Consider the following 22,128-nt stretch of genomic DNA (forward strand, 5'->3'; position numbering starts at 1 on the left):
AAAACTTATAATCTAACCAAAAGGGTCAAACAAAGTTGAGTTGGTGCACAAACACAGACCCATGTAAGACCTACAAGTAAGAATAATTATCGTGTTGTATCATGGGAAAAGCTCACCGTATCACCATGTTGCATCTTTCAAAGGCAATTGAACATACATCAATACGTAGCGTTAATTATCAGGACACTGAAAGGCTAATCAAACACTGAATACATCAAAGGGGCATTTTTTTTCTTTTTCCCATTTTAGCCGTTTCAATCACTTCAACTGCCTCAAATTATGTGCAACAACAAAAAGTGGCAATTTCTGGATACTATGTCAACACGAATTTCAATATCATAATAGTGTTTGAGAGAATTATGGGTACTAAATATAAAACTGCTCATTTAAGTTCAGTATGACATTACAGTTTCAAAATCGTATATTGATGATCTGAAAATTGATGTAATCTGTGTCATACTATCAAAATAATTACATTTCTGCATAATTTGATTACAATTTTTATTGGTAATTATTCAACACTTCTACATAATATTCTCCCAATGTAGGCATTTGGTATAGAACATAAGACATACCACGGCTAAAACTACAAAAGAATTTGCACTACGAAATGGAAACTTTCAGAAGAGATGATCAAAAGCAGCGAATAAACTACATTGTAACAAAGCCATAAAGATTTGCAATAGGTACTGTGTCATGGTATTTTGCAGACAAGATTCACTACATTTTAAGAGTGATTGGCATGTCATTAAATCTCATGGCATGAATTGCCATATGTGAAGATGTATCTCGATACGATAGTTCTATCTGTGACCTCTGAACTTGTTTTTATCACTGAAACTGACAGACTAATCATTGTAAAAGTTTTCATCAAAGAGTTACACCAATGATTTGGGGGTATATCATGTAAAGAATCGTATGTGTGACAAAAGAAGCTCTTACCAGCATGTCAATGTTATTCTGGGGGAGTATCGTTCTGGGAAGACCAACCCTGTGCGGTCCACTGCCACTTCCACTGCTGCCTGCTGTACCATGGCTGCCAGCTATCAGTAGAATAACAACAAAGCAAGAAAAAAATAAGGTCCCCTAAATGTTGACAAGACCTTGATTACCGTGGTACATCGCATGCAGGATAACTAGGGAGGAATGAGGTGAAAAGCTCAGCTAGTAACACCACATCCCAATGATATGAAACAAAAATCCCTATCACAACGTCAAAGCAAAAAATAAGTTCTATAATAATTTGGCAGAAATAATATCAAGCTCTGGTGCTACCAAACATCCACTGTTAAAGTGATGGTTTCACAAAGGGGGCAATTTTGGCTGCATTGCAAGCCTTTCTTTCCTGAGATAGCTTACTATACAGGGTTTGCTCCATAAATGCCCACTAAATTTACCCCTCCAACCCAACATCGATGATTCTTAGAGTGACATTGCTTTTTGGGAACATTACACAAATCATGTGACTTTGAAGTGGAACATTCATCTGAACTCATTATGAAAGAGAGAACTTCGATCATCATTCACACAGCCACAATTACTCTCCTACCTTGCCCGGCAAGATCGGAGTCTGAGGCATATCTAGGGGGGACCGGGTTCTTTGTTGGCGAATGGGGCATGGCAACTGGCTTGGCAACCCCAACTGCGGTCCCCGGTGATCCACAGGGAACTTGGGTCTCTTCTGGAACCTGCTCCTCTACTGTGTTCAGTCTGCAATCATTGGAAATAGATTGATTGCGAGAAATTTTCATCAGTTTTTTGATTTGCTTGTGACACCTTCAAATCATTTGGCACCAAAATTCCTCCATCTCACATAAAAGTAATGTGTTACTATTTTTGAGTTTTCTTACTATAGGCTTCCCCCTGGGTATTCACAGATATCACATAAGGTACAAACTGGTCCCCAAGCATTTTATAAAACAGCTTGCATTGGCAAAAGAGTAAGAGATCAAGAAATTTCATATGTTATCGTCTTTTTCAAAAGTTAACATTTACAAAATTGGTAACACAGGTATCATGATCAAGGTCTAGACTTTGAGCCATCACTGACTTCAATGGTTGTTCAATCAATTTCTATCAAACGCTGTGACTTTAGAGAAAAAAAGGATCATCAGGATGTAAATTCACATTTGTCCATAAAATTTCATCAATACTCCCTTTGTTGTGGATGTAAGACAATATAAAGTTAGTTGGGTCGGTCCAAATGCCATCTCCTCCATTTATGTATCATAATTTTGAAACTTACACAGAGCGTGGTTTAAACTGAATGAATGATTTAGGCCCATCACATTCAACATGTGGGTTATACAATGTCGCCTTTGGCTCGTCATTTTTTCCATTACGCTGAAACCTCCTGAACAGATTTTTGAAACACAGTTATCTCTGGGAATTCTTAAAACACAGCGATCATCATTGGCTTACTCTTTTTGAGGAGTTGTTGGGGGCGGGGTCTTTGCTATCTGTATGGTTGCCATGGTACCAATTCCTCTGACGACCACTCCAGATTCTCCTTCCAGGTCAAAGCACTGCCAGTATCTGCCAATATGTGCATATAGTGCATCTAAGATTAACATCTGCTACTATGTGAAAAGGGAAAAACTGCACTGAAATAAATATTCAGTTAAATGTATTAATTTTCAAACATTACCAGCAATGACTGTTGTTGTTTTTTTTTCTGTATTGCTATGTCTGAGTTAAACCACTGGTCATGTCTTCTAATATCAATGAGTTTCATGGCTTGCTAATGGACTCGTGTATGTAACCTTTAACTGTACAATCATATCTCCTTCTCCAAACATAGTAAAAAGTTTGTAGCAAAGTGGGTTTATTTTGTAACAGTCTCTGTGGTTGGCACTCTGCAGAATAGTATTATCATGAATAACATCAGGATCACTACAAGTAGCAGCAGTAGAAAGAGTAGTAGTAACAGTGATTACACAGTACAGTTGTAGTAGCAGTAGTAGTAGTAGCAGCAGCAGCAGCAGCAGTAGAAGAAGTAGTAGCAGTAGTAGTAGTAGTATTTGTTGTTCTTGAAGTAGTAATAGTAGTAGCAGTAGAAGTAGCAGCAGCAGCAGCAGTAGTAGTGGTAGTAGTAGTAGTAGTAATAGTAGTAGTAGCAGTAGCAGTAGTAATAATAGTACTTGTTGTACTATTACTTATCAAATATTTGGGAAAAAACAGCAACAGTCGTACTAACAATGTATCATAGTAGTAGGTGTGGTAGTTATGGTTAGAGTAGTTGTGAGATATTCATCTATTATTAACTGAGATTTGGGTCTGAATATCAAGACTAAGAGTTTCATTCCTCTTTCTTGTCCTTGCTCTCATGGCCCTCATCTCTCCCTTGGCCCTCATCTCTCCCTTCTCCAATTAAAATAAGGACATGTTTATATCCATGTTTATCTTACCACATTCCAATCCCTAAAAGCCTGAATAATACCTTGCATATCCTAGCTGTGGAAGCAGAATAAATGTCATTCCTATTCCTGCAACCACTAAGTGAGCAAGCATTCTCTATACCTGAATATCATAGCCTACAACTGTCAGGTTATTAACTTATAACAATACAAACAAAACATTATTGGTAAAATGAGTGGTAGCAGGTCTAGGCAGTAGTAGTAGTAGTAGTAGTCTCAGTGGGGGTAGTTCTATTAGTAGCAACAGAAAGTAATATACTGTATACGCTGAATATTTCGCAATCTTTTTATTTTCGCGAATTTCACGAGTCGGGTGCTATTCCCGAACATAAAAACACGCAAAAATATTAACTCTGATCCCGACATGAATGTATCGTGCATGCATACATTTCTCCATTCAGTACTGACCTCCTCGAATGCGAATTCAACCACTCGCCAAATTGTGGGGAAGTCCCGATTCGTGAAAATTTAGACTCGCTAAATATATGACGTATAAAGTAGGTTAATCATAAGGAACACAGATTTGTACCCCAGCACAGCATTGCCTTCTGCCTCCAAGACTTTGAGTCCGATCTTCCTCTGCAGCTCCCCAGACAGCTTAGAGAAGAGTCTCTGACGCGCCTCGTTGGAGGCTCGTGGGGAGCGGATCATGTCTATCCACTGGGAGAGAGAGGCATTGGATATCAGTATCAACAACAAAACAGATATTCTTTGATTGAGGCAGTCTGTGGTATTCAATAATATTCAGTTTGAAGTTAATGCCAACTCCTCCAAAGAGAGTATTTATACCAAGACACTACCATGGGTGCAAAATCATCACTTGAGCATTCATACCATGATTGCAATGCTACTACCCTTCCCCCCCTAAAAAAAGGCTCTTGTGATAACAGAATTTATCAACACCACAACAATTGCTCTTGTCTAGAAATATTATTCATCAGCAGCGAATGTGTTCAAGTACATATGTCAAGCATGTGAGCAATGGGTACTTGATTCAGTAACTGCATTTCCTCTTTATTTTTGCTTTGCAATTATCTTTCACTCTGGGGACATTTCAAAAGGTGTTACATCTACTAATACAAGACAGAAGGAAAAATATCAACTCTGTAAAAGTACGCAGCAACTACTTAGTCTATCGCAGCCATTTTCATGACAGTTTTTGCTGAATTCTTTGAGCTTTTCTAGCTGACCTGGACTATATGATGATGAATGTGTTGGTATTTGCATTATCAGCTCCTTGGCATTAAAGTTTTACACAGAAATGTATATATGATAAAGGACCTACTCTTATTATCAGTACTGGTATACAAAGACTATGAATGTAAAGATTCCTTCATATCTCTATTTCCAGCAAAAAGTTATCTGACAACAAATATCAGGTATCCAAATACATCGTGTAGCATGCGAAGAATTGAAAAGAAAAGAGAATGTGTTAAAGTGTCTTCCTGTCAACACCAGATGGAATTGTTCAGCTCATCATTTCAATTTGCAGTGTAATTACCACTTCATTGCTGCTTCACATCAGACAAAGAAGCCACCATACCACACTACTAATAGCTATTTTACAGTCACTACTTATACATAACAAACAAAAAATTGCATGCAGATATGATTACATCCTTGAAATAAAGAAACTGAAAAATATATGAGAAAGTGATGATATAACATATTTCATACACCTTCTCTAATCCTTTACCTGATGTTCTGGGTCATCATTCACCACAAGTTCCTCCACAAAGCCGTGGATAGCTGTGACTATGTAGCCTGATGGCATTGTGCTTGCTGTTGAATGAATTTACATAAACACATCAAAAGAACTTCAATCTGAAAGACAACATAATTTGATGAGTTGAAACTAGACTCCCCCAAATAATTAGGTTGAGTAGGAAATGTTCATCCAATTATGAAAGTGGTCTACCTGTTTTGACGGGGGCATGTCTTGACAGTGACTTCTTTAATGACAACATGTCAAATTCTACAATTCCATAACTTTTATCTATTAAGTCTGCTTCGCATGAAACTGCTTGCATTCGGTTTGTCTGACCTTACTCTGCTTATTATACATTGTTGCTTAACTCGAGCATGGTGCATTTTGTAATTTACAACTACCCGTGGGAATGAATTTCACCGATACTTTATATTGCCCACAACATGATAGTATTTGCACATACACTGACATGAATTATGATTAGTTTAACACTTTCTGTGCCAGGGATATTGCCCACTCCTGTGCACAACATTATGTGGTTTCCTGTGTCAATAAGCATTCAAAGCACACAAAGGGTCTGAAGTAATAAGAAAACTAAGAGCATGCACAAGAATACATGATCCACCAGTGGGGAAGCACCCACCATTGAAGAAGTGCACTCCAACGGACGACTGCCTGAAACGGTTGACGTCTTCAATGAGATCCACCTTGACTATAATGTAGATCTCCCCACGGATGCCGTGCATGGTGTCATAGATGGGAAGCCAGCCAGCAATGTCTGAGACGCCATCTTTCCACAGGAGGGGATTTAGATCTATATACACCTGAAGGAGTTAAATTGATGTAAAATTTTAATCCTAATTATTTTCATCCTACAGTACACATTTCGTTAAGATTTTGATAGCTATATAAAATCAGTACTGTGAGGCATTTAATTTCATTCTTTTACTTCTTTGAATTATAATCTCTTCAATTTTGATATCAATTTATTATTTTTTCTGGAAGTATACTCCTTAGGCTGATAAATGATTACTTACACAAATTTGCTTGCCAGTTCTGTGTGATACTTGTATGTCAGTCAGCATAATGTCAAACGTTGTAATCTTTCCAACCTCAACGAAGCACTTTATCTACTCTCATCCTGTTCACATCTCCTCAATTAGCTTGCATATGAAGCTGTGTAAGTGAGCCACTTATGAAAACATTGAAGAAATTACAATGTCTGGATACAGATGATGATGAATGACAAACTGAACACAAGCACCTCTGGTACATATCACATCAACAAAGACAATGCGTAATACTCACTTTTCCAATGGCATCATGAGCACTATAGGTATCATGATCCATCACCCTGCAAAGAAAACACACAAATGTATGCATGCATGAAGTCATACGTCACTCAATGTGTTAGATAAGTGCTCCTCCTCAAAGATCCTGATGGCATGAAGCTTCAGCTCCCTGCTGGGGAAAGTGAGCCATATTCTAAGGCCAACCCAGTGCCTGTCATTTTTCCAACTTTGTTTTCTGATGTACAGATTTGACAAAAAAAAAGTATCCTTGCCTACGTTCCCGTAAACCACTGGCAATGCCATAGTTTGTCGGGAGACTGCTCATGAAGTTAAGCACCTTACACTGAAGTATTACGACTTAAACAGAACTGCAAGTCACAACCATTATTGTCATTGTCACATAGAACAATCATGTCATATATTATCACATCACATCACAATCACATCACATCACATCACATCACATCACATCACATCACATCACATCACATCACATCACATCACATCACATCACATCACATCACATCACATCACATCACATCACATCACATCACATCACATCACATCACATCACATCACATCACATCACATCACATCACATCACATCACATCACACACCACACCACACCACACCACACCACACCACACCACACACCACACCACACCACACCACACCACACCACACCACACCACACCACACCACACCACACCACATCACATCACATCACATCACATCAAAGAAAATTCTCATGCATTTTGTAGGAATTTTAACTTACCGAATTTGCAAAGGCTCATCTTGTAGCTCTTCATCATCAACCTATACCAAAATATAAAACTGAATCACTGAACATTTCATCAAAAAGAAAGAAAGAAAGAAAGAAAGAAGTAAATTGCAGTCATGGGCTATGAAATGCAAAACAACATATCAAACAACAAAGAAAACCGCACATCGCCTGACCTTCTGCTTTTAAAAACAGAAATATTGACCTTAGTAGAGATTAAACAATTCAACAAGATGACACAGATGACTAAAATGTGGAAAAATGTGAAAGCATGACCCTCGAGTTTAAATCGACTCCAAACATCTCCAGCAGTGTGGCTTCACAGGAGAGAATACGAATTGAGTTCATGAAATGGCAACGTTGTCTCTAAGCTGCTTTCAAATGACTTCGATATCAACAGGTTACATACCTCAAACTTGAACCATTCTGAATTCCACTGAGGGTTGAGTGACTTCCCATAGACTTCAGTTTTGTGAGTGACTTGACCAAAGCGCACCTGTTGATGTCATGATATTCAACAGGAAAAAAAAAAAAAAAAAATCTTAGAACAGGTTAGGGTGGCATATCTACATAGACAAGCTCTTTTTGTATGTAAATGTACACCATAATAACATGCTTCCATTCTCTATCATTTCATAATGAATCTTGTCTCTCAATTGTTCTCTTTATTTTTATAAGACTATAAAGGCATTAGAACAAGGCTCATACAAAATATCTTATCTTTCTTAGTTTCTGGACATACAGAATATCATGGACTTATGAACAAGTGCCATTCCACATTCAGAGAACCCTCCCTAGATCAAACCAAGACCAAGCAGACAAACAAAGCTCTGAAAAAAAAAAAGGAGATGATCAAGGTGGTTCTTTATGAAGAATAACAACACCCAAAAAAAAACCCATATATATGATTAAGAAAAATTAGAGTTAAAAAAAAAAAAATATATATATATATATATATAAAGGCACTGGCTGGCCTTCCATTCCATGATAATGTCAGACTCCATTTGATGAACAAATAGAGCGAATTTGATGGTGGGATAACTTGTGTATTTTACTACATACCTCAGCGAAGGCATCTGCCAGGTCACTAGCCCTGTCCATCACAGGCAAGTCCCTGGCTGCCACCACTCGCACTTTCAATTTGCCAGGCATCCTGAGTCATCACTTGGGGCAATGAACACCTGAGAATTCCTTCACTTCAGCTTCAGTATACAATATACATCTTGACTTGCTGGATCCGACTAGGCTAAACTCAGTGTGTGTACTGGAGTAGTGGATATACATCGGTATCAGAGATGCTACGGGGTGTAGCGTTACGAGCAATAACAATTAAACCTTCCCTAGACATCTGATTAATAATCATAATGACTAGTACAGTAGGTCTTTTTAAATTTTATTCAGATATTTGTTACTGCATGAGTAGTGTCAGAAGCATTAAAAATATCTTCAATGAATTTTGACCCTGCTGTTTACAGATATACTTTGTACACTAGACAGAGTCTATATTGTCTCCCATAACGGTGCAATCAATACAGAATCCTAGATATTTAGATCAAGATCTATCTAAACCTTACCTAGCCAGATTAAAAAAATAATAATAAAAAAAAAATAGACTACAAATTTTATAGATTTTGAAAATAGAAATGCTTCAAGTTTAATCTACAAATTTTAACATACAATTACCCCAGTTAGTGTACGGCCCACGGGTCTGCACTCTATTTAAATAATATTACCGAGATGTGGTGTCCTCCTGGAGCGGGAGTCCTGCCCTACCACCACTATTCACTAACTGTTACCGTAGACCTACCGTGTAAGGGGATGGACGGATGCCTAGTACTAACAAAGGGTCTAGTACTACTACCACTACACTAGTCTACCTGGGGGGCGTTTCATCAACGAGTTCGTCGGAGGTTTTCACCGACAAATTTGCTATCAGCCAATCAGACACACGGATTTACACTGACAACGGTTTAAAGCTAATGAAATCCTTGGTCTGATTGGCTGATAGCAAATTTGTCGGTGAAAACTCCGACGAACTCGTTGATGAAACGCCCCCCCCCCCCCCCTGGCCTATCACTAGACATTGTCTAGTAGTAGTACTAGTAGTATCGAGTATCGTTAGAGTCGACTTGCCGAGCGTCGTCTACAGTAACCAGTACTGAATGGATCATCCTTGCCGTCATCCAACATTGATGGCTTACACTCTGTTCACGAATTTTCACGCAAAGTTAACTAATCGATCTTTCAAAATGTGATTGCCAAATCATCCTCTATGATCTAGTTTCTATGAGTAGGCTAATTTACTGCTGGTACGAACACAACACAGCCACACAGCAAGGACACTCTCACCCACACGGAAAGCAATATGTGGGACAACGTTAATCCAGCTTGTGTCCGCAGCCTGGAAATGTAACGCGGTAATGACAAGTCTGTCTTCAATGAAAAACCATAATCCTTAGTCAGATGTTAACAAAGACTCTGTTCCTAAGTAATATCGAGAGAAAGAGTAAAATAATGGTTTGTCAACTTACTAAATAAAGAATTACGTTTCCTCCTTTGCACCCTGCGTGCGGGTGTGCGTACGACGGTACGTTGTTATTGTTGTTGTTTACGTTTATTCGAAGTCGTGCGCTTGTCTTGTGTTTCGTTCTGCCTGAAAAAAAAATGTCGGACTTCAATTCCACGGTATACATTACGCCAGCGACACGGATAAAAAAGTTTAAAGCTGTTTTGAATATTCAAGTTGCAAGTTCGATACTCTATATTTCCCTTTTGCAAATTTTGCCGGCCTTTGGGAGCAGTGATTTTAAATAATGTATTATGTTCAAGATATCACCTTTGATGCATTATGTGTAGGTCAGATCACAAAACATCCTACCATATAAACATTTTTGCAATAAAGCCTACAATATAAGGATATATCACTATTTTTCTCATTAAACCGTAACTGTAAACAGTTTAGTCCGGAATCATTTTTTATTATAACTATTGTTCAAATTTTGTATGTTCAACAATACCGGTACTCATCATCGACTACACTGCTTCAAATTTTTACTTTGTTGTTTCTATTCCTAACTCACATTTTAGAACTATTTTGAAACACTAAATGCTAGGTTTTTGTTTCATCTGCAAATGGTAAATCATGCCTTTAGGGCCTAATGTAGGCCCTAGTAGCTGTTGATCTAGTTTTCGTCCGATTAATAATTGTTTGTGGTGATGTAGGCCTGCGGCTGTAAGGCACCTATAAGTTAATTTTGTGGAGTAATTTTGATAATTGAGTGAACAACATTAAGTATTTAAAACAAACGAATGAAATGACAAACACTCAGGGCCTCGGAACGTTCATGGGGGAGGGGGGTCATGCAGCAGTCATTATACCGGATACTCCATAACAACCCTCCAGCCACCCCACCCCTTCATTAGACGAGAGGAATCTAAGAGCGGAACCTTCAGTCAGATAGTCATGGGTGTTGTTATTTCTCTTCTCCACTAGGCCTATTTTTTCCATCTTTTTTTTTAAAGACACCAATAAAAAAAAGGGGGGAGGTAATAAGGCCTACAGCCTCACTGTAGAGTCAGTGCCTAGTGTCGGACTCATGGGCCTGATTTGACTCGTGGGCCGTATGACTCGTGGGATGACCCCGGCCTACATACTCAGTTAACTATCTCACAACAAACAGTGACAAATCTAGATATTATTACTATTTGAGGGTTGTTTTTTTTTTTTGTTGTTGTTGTAGTTTTTTCCGCCCTCCGCCGAGAGCAGAGTTGTCATGTAATTTATATTTGTCAAAAGATGATTTCTGTATACGATATAGTTTTAGTTTGAAAAAGAAACAGACTTATATTTTCACATGAACAATTCATAAGATATTTAATCTTGAATAATTCTCTTTATTGTCTTTCATTTTCTTTGTACTGCAACCTCCTGTGACATCCCCCATCAGACTTGTCTTTTATTTGTTTATTTATTTTTACTGTTCCCACATGCTGTGACGTCACGGATTGCTGCAGCTTTCTTTATCCCGTGATGATGCCACATGGATCTAACCAAACATCAAAAATTCATAACTTTTGAATGAATTGTTCGATTTTTCCTTAAACTTCAATGACGTGCTCTTCTTATGAATATTCTGCTTCACCTCCAGCCACCAAGTATATCTGCTAGTCCATGTGGATGTTCAAGCCATCCACAGCTATATATACAAAATTCTTTCACTTTCTCCCCAAAAACCACATCCTAATTACAAACCTTTTCGCATTCATCAGTGTTTACCATCCATAAATAAAACCGCCATTCTTTTAAAGATTAGAACAAGTCAGTGACAAATGGACTTATCCCTCCCCGAAACACACACCCTTCAGTTTTGGACGTTTTGACAAATTATGATCAGGCTTGTATCTATGATAGGGCTTGTATCTATGATAGACAGGTTTAGGCCTAGTTTTTGCGAATAAAATTGGCACTTCACAATAAATTCGCTGCGTTATTGATATGGAAGAAAGGTTAGATGCAACTGGTTAAGTTGACTGAATCTGCAAACAAACAAAAAAATCAAAATATACATAACTTTCAACAGGTTCATGAGTTCGCCAGCTTTCAAGGAACAAATCCATGCCGAGTTACAGATTCTACAATGAAAGTAAATTTGCACAGAATGCAGTGGCGTATCTAGATGGGGGGGGGGGGGGGGCAAGGGGGGCACGTGCCCCGGGCGCCACTCCTAGGGGGCGAAAAAAAAACCGAAAAAAAAAACGAAGAAGGAGAAGAAAAAAAGGAAAAAAACGAAGAAGAAGAAGAAAAAAAGAACAAAGAAAAGAAGAAGAAGAAAAAGAAGAAGGAAAAAAAAAAACCTGGCCCGGAAAGGGGGGGGGGGGAGGGAGAATGGTGGGGAGGGGGCAGAAAACCAAATCAAACAAGATAAAAACAAAACATGATGATGACGCGGACAAAATGACAATGTTTATTGTATTCACACAAGAATTCCATGTTCTGTAAGCTGAAATACAAAAATTTTCGGCTCGATCGCCAAACTTTATATCAAAAAAGAAGGTAAGAACAAAACGTGATGATGACGCGGACAAAGTGACAATGTCTATTGTGTTCACACGTGTCATTTTATATTTAGCAGGAAAAATGTTTCACGGAGCAGAGGCTGCAATTTCTTTCGTTCTGAAGCGATCGCCAATTGGATCAAAAGAAGGCGCCGACGGTTTTGAACATGGGGGGGGGGGGGGGAGGGGCGCAAAAAAAACCCCCAACAAATCAAACAAGATAAGAACAAAACGTAATGATGACGCGGAAATACACAAATTTAGGCTCACTCGCTCGTACAATTTAGAGTATTTTTTTCAAGTCCTCAGTTTGTTGGTATAAATCGTTATCTATACGGCCGTCACTATACATCTTGATTAGAATTGCAAGATTTAATAAGCAAAAAATGACAAGAGTTCCATGTTTTGTAAGCTGAAATACAAAAATTTCGGCTCGCTCGCTGCGCTCGCTCGCCAAAATTTATCAAAAAACAAACAAACAAACAAACAAACAAACGTGACGATGACGCGGACAAAATGACAATGTCTATTGTGTCCACACATGTCATTTTATATTTAGCAGGAAAAATGTTACTCGGAACGCGGTTGCAATTTCATTCGTTCTGAAGCGATCGCCGATTGGATCAAAAGAAGACGCCAACGGACGCCAACGGACGCCAACGGACGTCAACGGTTTCGAACATAGGGGGCGCAAAAAAAAAAAAACCCAAAACAAGTCAAACAAGATAAGAAGAAAACGTAATCATGACGGGTAAATATACAAATGTCGGCTCACTCGCTCGTACTATAAAACAGACTTATTTTTTCAAGTCCTCAGTTTGTTAGTATAAATCGTTATCTATAAGGTCGTCACTATATCTTGATTTTAAGATTTAATAAGCAAAAAATGACAGGAATTCCATGTTTTGTAAGCTGAAATACAAAAATTTTCGGCTCGCTCGCTGCGCTTGCTCGCCAAAATTTATCAGAAAAAAAAGAGACAAGAACAAAACGTGATGATGACGCGGAAATATACAAATCCGGCTCACTCGCGAGTACTAATCTAGATTATTTTCTAAAGTCCTCAGTTTGTTGGTAGAAATCGTTATCTGTAAGGCCGTCACTATATCTTGATTAGAATTGTAAGATTTGATAAGCACAAAATGACAAGAATTCCATGTTTTGGAAGCTGAAATACAAAGATTTTTTTTTTATTTTTTTTTAATCAAAATTCATTACATTTAAATCACTCTGAAAAGACCCCTTTTAAGTGCTTGAAAAAGCATATCATGTGCACTTTGTTTAAAGTCCCTGCCGGGATGGGGTTGGGGTTGAACACTTTTTCAGTAATTAGGGGCGCAATTTTCGCGCTTGCCCCGGGCGCCGTTTTCCCTAGATACGCCACTGACAGAATGCTAGACTTTGGACTCAAATGTAGATGTAGGTCATGGAATTTCAAATTCAGCTATCTTACAATCAACTTTGCTATACTCAATGTATACATTACCGAAATGGTTAGCATTCCACATCAAATGAATCTTTCGGTGTCCTGTTTATTGACGCTTGTAGTCCATGGGCCAAGACCCGAAAAATGGGTTGTTGGTACCATTTGAGGTGGCACAACCTTTTTGGTGTCATTTTGTTTGTCGGGCATAGATATGCTTATCAAGCTGTGATAGCATTTCCAAATGAGTAGCTTAGTCATAATAAATGCATTTTTAACCAATTTGGTCTCGTATTTATATCCCTATACTTCTGAATCGAAACTAAACCGCTATACATAGAAGAGCACTGCCTTCTGTATGTCCACAGGTGTTCTATTGTAAATGCGGTGCGCTTAGTCTTTATTCAAGGCAGCGAAGGGAATATCCAAAGGGTTATGATGTCCACAGCTGTCACGCGGTGCGCTTAGTTCTTTATCTAGACCAATGTACCGTTATCATATCTAAAGTTCCTCATAAAAGGGATTATCTATACTGTTTTTATACTACCCTATCAACAAATACATCAGTTTTAAACAAAAATCACTCTGTTCATTTACAATATCATTCATTATAATGTATCGTAGTGTACCGGTACATTGTTTTTGCATTATCTTATATTGTTGGAGGGAAATAAAGCGACATTGGCGTGGTATCAGCGTTTTCACCGTAGCGTTTTCACCGGAAAATGATAAATGATTGAAAAAGACGGTAAAATTCACTAGGAATTGCTTTTGTTGTTGTTGTTGTTTTTAGATAAAAGGATTATACACTGTATCATACGCTTTGGATATTCTCTTCGCCGTCTAGAATAAAGACTAAGCGCTGTGGACATCATAACCTTTGGATATTCCCTTCGCTGCCTTGAATAAAGACTAAGCGCACCGCGTTTACAACAGAACACCTGTGAACATACCATAGAGCTGCATTTTACAGCTCTATGGAACATACAGAAGACAGTGCTCTCCTTTATATGGCGGTTAGTTTCGATTCAGAAGTATAGGGATATAACAACGAGACCAAATTGGTTAAAAATTCATTTACTATGACTAAGCTACTCATTTGGAAATGCTATCATAGCTTGATAAGCATATCTATGCCCGACAAACAAAATGACACTAAAAAGGTTTTGCCACCTCAGATGGTACCAATATCTGGCCTGGCCCATGGACTATTGTTGCTGTTGGAGGCACGCTATGACGAACAGAAGAAAAGGAGAACACAAGAGACAATGCTTACCCACAGAATAATATGTATCCCATGCATTGCCATGCGTAGAACAGAGCCGTCGGCGACTTGAAGGGATAATTGCGCTCATTCAATCCAAATGACGACAAGCAAAAAGAGTGCAGAAAATGCCACAAGTGTAGTAGGACCTAAATGCAGTAAGAGCAGATCGGTATAGCAGTTTTGTCAAAGTCAGCTTTGTCAAAGTAGGGTGTATGTAAAAGGCTAGCTTCGAGAAATATCATGCATGTTTGTCTAGAAAAATGTGTCATCATCACTTTGTTATTATTGGACAGGTTTGTTCGTTAAAGCAGTGACAGAAATCAATCTTTTGTCAGTGCAAGTCTTACCTTCTTTCCTTCACAAAGTCACCATTAATTACTCAAGGTAAGGCTTTGCATCTTGTGACAATGTCAGTAAAGAATGTTCATTCCCGAGATACGTGCCAAAATGAGAAAATGATTATTCATTTTTGTTGCGAAAATTTGGTTTTGAGCGAATCGGAGACCAGTGAGGTCATGATATTGTCTCCTCATCTATAATCAGTATTCTGGATATGTTATTATGTCCGATGTTACGTTCCACCACGAGAGATAAATGAAAAACAAAAACAAAGCAGACATGCGACTCCTAAATTATCATTAACCCCGACTTTTAAAGTGTAATTCTATACATTGCCTTCGACGAATACAGGAAATTAGACCGAACTGAATTGTACTGCAAGTTTCATCAGAAATTGACCTACGACAAGACTGTCACCTAATCATGAAGCTCCTAACGTTTTGCTATACCAAGCGGCAACCGCTTTTAATATATTATGTAAATGGGTATGAGGTGATGATGTCACCACGTTATAGATTTCAGACTGACCTACAAGTACGAATCTTTACTGTGTTAATTAAAGTTGATCTCTTTATTTGACACGAAATCAAGAAGAGAAGTTTGTATTATTATTTGCATCACTTTTTGCTGTGTTGCAATAACGCAGGCATATAAGACTACTTTGAGGAGGTAAGTATTTTGAATAAGCATAATTTTCGTGACATTTTTGTGCAAAAACCAATGAAAGATATTGCGAATTAATGACACTGTCGTCTCAGCTCATTTGTATTGTCATGAGGCTGTCAATAGCACCACTAAAACATATGAAACTTGAATATGTAACAACTTTCTTATTAGGGTAAGTTGAAGCTCCATGTTGTAAACCGACAGCATGGTTCGCGGAACATTGCTCAGGGAGAACATTGATGGCCGAAGAAGGGGTCAGGAGGTCCATCGTCCTGTTCTTGTAGAGGTCAATGGGCAATATACACTCATTTTATAGCAACAGAATGATTGTATACAAACACGTAATGAAAACAGTACCTAAATTCGAGTTTAAATCACACCAATCTCTTACGACGCAACAAAAACAAACGAAAGGCATGCACAAAAGGAACAAAAGAAATGCAAATAACGAACTGCTTGCTTGACTCATGCTGGTTCACAATGGACCTTTCATGGCTTAAGAAATATTTTATCCCACCCTTGATAAGACATGGTTCAATCTAACTTTTGAGATGGGGTGCACGTCACGAGCTCGGCACCCACAAGTCACACAACCCACGAGTCATAACAGCCCACGACTTATTCAGCCCACAAGTCATACAGAGCACGAGTCATGCAGCCTACGAGCTAGTGTGAACAAGGCCAATGAGCTCGACATTAGATCAAAAGGTTCACGAGTTATACAGTCACCCAGCTCGACACTATAGGCAAATTAGACCCACGAGTTCGACACACGCAAACAGGCTCACGAGACAGACATTACATCACGGGACTAAAGGTATGCAGTGTCGGTCTCGTGTGCCTTTTTTGACTAGTGTCGAGCTTTTGGGGCTTATTTGCTGGGTGTCGAGCTAGTGAGATGTATGACTCGTTGGCTGTATAACTCATGGACTTTTTTTTTTCAATGTCGAACTCGTGGGACACGTGTAACTTGTTGAACTCGTAGGTGTCGCGCTCGTGGGATGACGCCGTGCGCACACTGTGAGAAACTCTATTAGCATTACCGAATCTCTTAAGGGGAACTGTTTGTCATGAGTGTTTAAAATGCTCGGACAGACAAAACATAACCTCACTCCACGACCCAAACATAGCAGGTCAGCAACTAAAATTTTTATGGGAGAGGGATCAAAGTTGGAAATTAATGGACCTGTCCCAAACATAGCAGCCACGTTTTTATTTTGTCTGTTTGTTCGTGGTTGTTGTTGTTGTTGGTTTTTTGTTTTTTGTTTTTTGTTTTGTTTTGTTTTGTTTTGTTTTTTTTTTTTTGGGGGGGGGGGGGGCAAGAGTAACATTCGTTCAACCGTTTTGGGAAACGAGCCAGCGAGGGACCTTTTGAACTTTTAGAATTGAAATTCAACGATGTGGTGCACAATACGGGTGGAGTGTTTGGAAAAATCTCAATAATAAAGAAAGACCATAAATTAGCTATGTATTCAAAGAGCAAAAATTAAAAACCTTAACTATATGTATAAACAAATAAACAAACAAACAAAACACCCCAAACTAACAGAATCCTTTCATCATTGAGTGATTGTATTATTACTGATCAACTCATTTGAAAAGCTAATATGTAACAGAGCAGGGGATGGTGTGATGCGCACTGTGGTGGAATATGTGAAAAAAAAATTAGTTAAAAAGAATATGGTTATGCTTTCGTTATTCATTACAATTCCCCCCCCCAAAAAAAAAAAAAAATTATATACTCCAAAGTAAAACCAGTTAGTATGGGCCTGATGGGGCTCTGGCAGTTTTTCTCGTTGTGTGCACCATCATAAAAGCCCGACTGCATTTGGTAGTGAGAAAGAATCTATTCGAGTAACAAAGTCAACAATGGGTGAGAGGTTCACTGTCATTAAGTAATGTCGGATGGCTGATTCCAGTGTACGCCAAATGCACTGGTGAGCAGGGTTGAATTTTAAAGGGGAAAAACCTGACTAGCTCCACGGGCCGCAGGGGTGCATAAATACGGCCTGTGTATAACTAAACACACATAGATATCAAAGAAACAGCAAGACAGCACTGCTTAGCATTTTCGCACGAAAAAAAAAAATGGCCAGTTGCCGAATCGTGACCACAAAGAGACTATTCGCAGCCACTGCTTCATGTCACGGACCATTGGACACCGTTCGAAGACCAAGATTATGCTTTTCTCATAACTTCCTGTTTGGTGCTGTCATAATAACTGTTACTACATGTGTAGGTTCGACACTAACTTTTTTTTTTCCCCAGGGTGGTCAGTTCGGAGAACTAACATGTTTAGACTTCAAATTACGGTGGTCCGAAAAGGGAAATTACCGGCCCAAAGTAAAAGGAAACACCACAATCCATTTTTGATTTGATTTGATTTGATTCAATTTATTCTCTGTATGTCTTTTTTTTTCAAGTACATTAATTTTCTGCAATTTCGTTAACATTGTACAAATAAGAGTAATATATGAATATTTTCAACAATTATCATTTTCATCAACTATAAAGTACATCTGTTTTGTAATTAAATGAGTTACATCTTAATTTGCAGATGCAGAACGATTGCCAAGAATAAGCATGAAATTTAACTGTTTGGCAACCGATAACGAATAACATAACAATGAAGAAAAACAAGGGGGTCCAACATGATGCTCGTGGAATAAATCTTGAATCCAAGTTGCCCCTTAGGGTCAAATTTGGAGACCCGAAGTCAATTTTTGGTCGCCCCGGGCCACCTGTCATGTCTATATAGCCTTGAATGTTACTAGTATATATACATATATATACATATATATATATATATATATATATATATATATATATATATATATATATATATATATATTGTATACATAGATTTAATTTGCGATTGACAACATTTCAATCGTTGAGGTCAGATTGTACGTCGTGAATCAGAAGAGGGCAGTTTTTATTGTCATTGGAACAATTCGATAAAAGATAAAACCACGTGCGTGAGATATTCGCTTGCATTGTTGTTCATCGATGACCTACAGTTATTTGACACTTCAGAATGAATAAGCCACTGGCTATAGAATACGGGCTGCCGTCTGTTTAACTTGATCATTCGTTCCGTTTGAGCAGGGAGGTGGGAATGACCTCCCTGGTTTGAGCAACGAATAACTGATAAGCTGGGTTACATCATTCTCAAAGTGCTTCAACAATTTCATAGTAAATCACTTCACGTTCATATTTGATGCACATCTTTTTAACACAGACATTTTCTTACAACCAATGGGCTTGTAAGGGGCTTGCCTGAGAGAGCAATACACGAAAAGTGCATTACAACCATCGCAGTGCATTTAAGTGTTTACAGATGAATGGAATATATTGTTAGATCTATACAGTTCTGGCTGAGATGGTGATTCGGTTTTAACTTTTTGCAAGATGATTAAAAATCACATTTATAAGAGATCTCAAAAAGCATACGATTCTAAGAGGAATATAAATCTACTTAATGAAAATCAGTTTTGAAATAGCTGAGATATGAAAAAAACAACAATGTAAAACAAAGTGGTGGTCCTATAGTATAAAAGTTGGGACCTACCTTTTATCAGGACCACTTTCTTTTGGATATCTCAGTCATTTCGAAACCGATTTTCAGCAAATAGACTTTTAATTCCTCTTAGAATTGTATGTTTTTTGATATTTCATATTGGTGGTTTGTAATCATCTTACAAAATATTAAAACCGGAATCCCATATCTTAACCATATCTATACCATCCCGTTAATAAGCAATCAGAGGAAAAAATATCTATGTAGAGCATGGAACCAAGGAGCTTCTTGACGGAACAAATGGATGGACCCACAAGCAAAGTAAAAGATACAGATCAATGTAGGAATTGCCAATCCCCCCCCCCAAAAAAAAAAGTGTTTCTAAAAGCTTATTGGAAAACCAATGCCAATGCATATTGAAATACATTAAGACAATACAGGAAACCGCCATCTTAAGCAGAGTTCGACTCGGATAAGACCACATCTTATGTATTTGCATCGGTCATCCCACGAGACCGACACCCACGAGTCATACGGCTCAAAGAGTTCGACATTATGTGATGTTTAACTCGTGAGCCGTTTTTACCCAGGTGTTGAACTCATTGGCTTTTTTTTTTCCTAAGTGTCGAACTCGTGGTCTTTGTTTGTCTAGTGTCGGACTCACGGACCTTATTTGCTAAGTGTCGAAGTCATGGGCTGTATTAATAGTGTGTGTCGAACTTGTGACACCCCATGCACCTCTTGCATCCCATCGTTTGGGTCATTAAGAGCTTAAGCTCTGAAATTTTGGTGGCCCCAAAGAAGAAATAGTGGCCAGAAACAAGAGAACAATCTATATTGGATCTTAGATGTCCGATCGGGACAGCAAAAGACAACCGTTTTCGAAATTTGATGGCCCGACATTTGAATCACGTTATAAGAGACCACACACCTGTCACATGATCTCCAGGACTAGCATACAAATTTCAGTAATTTTGTGCAACCGTTTCAATCTCTCACGTCATGCACTGATTACCTGCACAGTTCAGAGGAACAAAATCTCTACCCTGCAATCTCGTTCGGAGTTCCCAAAGGGTTCGTGTACTGTTTGCCATTGTTCACGTTTTACCTAGCCTCTGTACTTGACGATGTAGACAAAAAGTGACGACGTTTAATAGCTTTTCATGCCTCTCGCATAAAGTACAATGTCAGGCCATGGCCAAGCTCAATTTGATAGAGTTAAATTAAGCAAAAAATGGTAGGTTTTGTTGTCATAGGGCACAAAATACGACAGTTGTGGCATTTCAATATGTAGTACAGTAATACTGGTCTCGACTGCATTATGCAATTTAGCTGAGGTTTGATAAATAGTGTCATCAGCTTTTGATTTATTATTCTACCACAAGTTTGTGCAAAAGAATATTCTATAATGTAATGATATTTTTGGTCAGTCGCAACCATAACCAGTTCAGTGCCCTTAAGTTCATCATTGCAAGTTGATTTTACCACAAAACAATACAAAAAATAAAATGCATGCTTGTCTTTGACCTTAAGTAACCCCCTCCTGAAATTCACATAAGACCAGCGTCCAGGTCAAGGTTGTCAAGATGATGACATCACTGCATCACCAGTGATCATTGATTTCAACTTAAAAAATTTCAAGTCTTTTTTTAATAGTTAGTTTAAAATCTCATCAATTCTACATCTAAGGCCCAACTTTGGAGGAACCTTTACCACTTAGACGGCATGGTATTACCTCTCTCTCTCTCTCTCTCTCTCTCTCTCTCTCTCAACTTGAACGTTTTAGATCACATGAACGTAAAGTGGAATTGCACTTTTATCTTTCTCTCTGCATTTTGTTGAAGTACATTGGTCCAATGCATGATATTTTACGGTTGTGAATTTGTAAGCAGAAAGTCTAGAATTTATATCTTGCCGCTGCGTTTATCCTGTTACAGTTCATTGTTCCGGATGTTCGTAATTCCTAAAAATGAAATAAGATTTGCTATTCCGAATGTTCAAATCAGAAAATGAAGGTTCGGTATTAAATCCGAATCTGAAATAAAGTTCGTTATTCCGAAAATTAGATATGGTTTGTAAATTCAAAAAAATTCATTTAGTGACAAAATGCGATGTTGTTATTAACATGATTTAAAAATGATAGGACTTACGCAATGAAAATTGAAAGAAAACTTGCACACACACACATCTTTGTGGCGTGTGATTGCAAACATTTTCGGCTGGCTGTGTCACCCTCTCTCGCTCTATACAGGTTAAGTGATCCCTTTCAAAAGTGACCATTAAAGCTACAGTTAAACGGTGAGGCGTGCAATTGTTCGTTCTACGGTGCAGTCACGCCGCTAATGACGCACCCAAAGAGATTGTATACTATTTTTTCTTGGACATACATACACACGCACCCAATCACGTGCATGCTTATCATACACCTTTCCAAAATCATCTAAGTCTTAATACCCACACGCACAGACACTTGGAACCGCCTACAAAAACTGCTTTCAATTTTATGGAATGAAAATCCCTTGATACACAATAAGATACAATCACCATCTCTTCAGTCTTGATTTTACCGTAGCTACACGTGATTTCTTAGGGTGCTGTTCGTTATTCCGAAGGTTCGTTAATCCAATACACACAAATTCCCTATACCTAGAGGTTAGTTA

The 22,128-nt window shown here is 38.3% G+C and overlaps 1 protein-coding gene across 1 annotated transcript in view; it reads right to left on the reverse strand.

Moving 5' to 3' along the window:
* LOC139735687 (C2 domain-containing protein 5-like) overlaps positions 1 to 9,778 on the reverse strand; it is a 34,192-nt gene extending 24,414 nt beyond the window's left edge. Inside the window, exons 1-11 of the mRNA XM_071646432.1 lie at positions 9,730 to 9,778; positions 8,261 to 8,462; positions 7,608 to 7,694; positions 7,193 to 7,233; positions 6,433 to 6,478; positions 5,768 to 5,948; positions 5,113 to 5,198; positions 3,946 to 4,076; positions 2,422 to 2,535; positions 1,550 to 1,710; positions 943 to 1,043 (exon numbers count right to left, since the gene is read on the reverse strand). Coding sequence (XP_071502533.1) covers positions 943 to 1,043; positions 1,550 to 1,710; positions 2,422 to 2,535; positions 3,946 to 4,076; positions 5,113 to 5,198; positions 5,768 to 5,948; positions 6,433 to 6,478; positions 7,193 to 7,233; positions 7,608 to 7,694; positions 8,261 to 8,350 — 1,038 coding nt within the window. The 5' untranslated portion in view covers positions 8,351 to 8,462; positions 9,730 to 9,778. The remainder of the gene's footprint in view (positions 1 to 942; positions 1,044 to 1,549; positions 1,711 to 2,421; positions 2,536 to 3,945; positions 4,077 to 5,112; positions 5,199 to 5,767; positions 5,949 to 6,432; positions 6,479 to 7,192; positions 7,234 to 7,607; positions 7,695 to 8,260; positions 8,463 to 9,729) is intronic.
* Positions 9,779 to 22,128: the final 12,350 nt, after the last annotated feature.

The sequence above is a fragment of the Diadema antillarum genome, unplaced genomic scaffold, assembly GCF_040938485.1.
Source record: "Diadema antillarum isolate AM-2024a unplaced genomic scaffold, OU_Dant_1.0 seq00000590_RagTag, whole genome shotgun sequence".
In the NCBI taxonomy this organism is placed as follows: domain Eukaryota; kingdom Metazoa; phylum Echinodermata; class Echinoidea; order Diadematoida; family Diadematidae; genus Diadema; species Diadema antillarum.